Below are 1915 nucleotides of genomic sequence, written 5' to 3' on the forward strand. Positions count from 1 at the left end.
AGATAGATAGATAGATAGATAGATAGATAGATAGATAGATAGATAGATAGATAGAAAGATAGATACTTACAGGATACCGAACCCGCAAAATCAAGTTCTTCCATAGCAGAAGTAAAGTCTGGCCTAGCACTCCCATGGTGCAAAGCGCCTGCCAGTTGGCGCCCTTACTTCAGTTAACTTCTGAAAAACAGAAAAAAGAAAAAATGCATGCATTATGAAATTATCTAGAAATCTAATACACAGCACAGTATTATCGGCTGCCTCAAGCATGCAGGACAAAGTCAGTGGAATAATGTACAATGCAGCACTGTATATTTCGCTGAATAATGAAACGATTGTTATACTGAACCAGGCCTGTCGCTCTTAAAGTTAAAGTTAAAATACCAAATTTCCTTTCCATTTATTATGTAGTGGGGTACACTATATTAATTAATTCGTCTTCATTTCAAACAATTAAAAAACCGAACACCTACATGGAAGTTGTTCACTAGACAGTGGACTCAAAACACTTATCCGTCAGGGACGAATAGTGTCATGGGGGAACACCCCTAAGCTGTTTCCTTGTCTCTATAAGTAGAAGATGATAGAAGAAGATTGAACTAAGGTAGATTTTGAAACGATAAACCCAGTCCAAAGTTTTCCATAAACGCATCTTTAGAGCAACATAAAGACGTGTTTGCTTCCACGGCCTCGCTCGCAAAACAAAATTCGCTTTCTATTGGTCGACCAGAAAGGCTTCTTGGCCTATTTTCATCATAGTCCTTTGACCTTTTTCTGTTGATGACTCCAGTGTCTATATTTGCGTCTGGGTAAGTTGAATATCTGCGATCCCAGCCCTAGAACTTGTGCACTGAGAAATACATTTCGTCCCTTTTAAGGACAAGAGGGCTAAACCAGATTTCGGGGGTTCCCCGAAATCTTGACCTATACCAAAAGTGGGCATTGCACTACCAATAGAGGAAGTTCGGTTTCACTGGTGTGTTCATTTGTTTGTTTAAAGAGAAAACTCTCCTTGTCTTTTAAAGAAACTGAACAAGGGGCAAAAACTTTAACTTCGATTTTCTCAAAACAGCATTTTTTCTGAATAGCCCCCTTGTGCTTTAAAGCGAGCATTTATTTACGTTAATGTGAAGTGGAGCGGAAGACGGGACGAGGGTCATATCCACCTTATCTTGTCATTTATTTACTTTTTTAAAGAGCGGATACTTTCACAATAGCAGCCAGCTGTTGTCTGTCGTTATTCTTCTATTTGACAGCTCTTAGGCACCTCTCCTGTTATAGCAAGCTTGCATTTGATTTACAAACGCGGTCTTCAGTCTCTCATTCATTCAGGTTCCTGATTGTGGTTTCACCCGCATTTTTTGCTTATTAAACATAATTGCTTTGTAAGGATGTTCTAATTTGTATCCCTCTCTACTTCTAGCCTTCATTTAATTTCATCATAAGACTCTCTTCATTGAATAGAAATTCGTCTTTGTTAGGATTGTTTACTTGCCCGTCTTAAACCTGAACTTTTGGAAGATCCAACCCTCAGCTGTGAAATATTTTCAGAACGGTTTAATAAGAATAATGGGGACGCAAATGCTAACCACACAATGCAGTTGCGTAATATTTTGCTGAAAGCGGGTGTGCACATCGACAACACAAACTCAAAACTGTGCGTCATTTATTGTCCTTATTATGCTTTGCGCGTCATTTATTGTCCTTATTATGCTTTGTGCGTCATTTATTGCCTTTATGCTTTGTGCGTCATTTATTGTCCTTAAGCTTTGTGCGACACTTATTGTCCTTATTGTTTGTGCGTCATTTATTGCCCTTATGCTTTGTGCGTCATTTATTGTCCTTATGCTTTGTGCGTCATTTATTGCCCTTATGCTTTGTACGTCATTTATTGTCCTTATGCTTTGTGCGTCAT

General features: G+C 38.6%; 1 protein-coding gene across 1 annotated transcript in view; it reads right to left on the reverse strand.

Annotated features, from left to right (window-relative positions):
• The window catches only part of LOC101860234, a gene marked incomplete in the record, with an annotated part of 177628 nt that overhangs the window by 133309 nt on the left and 42404 nt on the right, over positions 1 to 1915 (reverse strand). The window contains 1 exon segment of the mRNA XM_035973942.1: positions 71 to 180. Within this exon segment, the coding sequence (XP_035829835.1) occupies positions 71 to 136 (66 nt within the window).

This window comes from Aplysia californica, unplaced genomic scaffold (genome assembly GCF_000002075.1).
Source record: "Aplysia californica isolate F4 #8 unplaced genomic scaffold, AplCal3.0 scaffold00037, whole genome shotgun sequence".
Classification (NCBI taxonomy): domain Eukaryota; kingdom Metazoa; phylum Mollusca; class Gastropoda; order Aplysiida; family Aplysiidae; genus Aplysia; species Aplysia californica.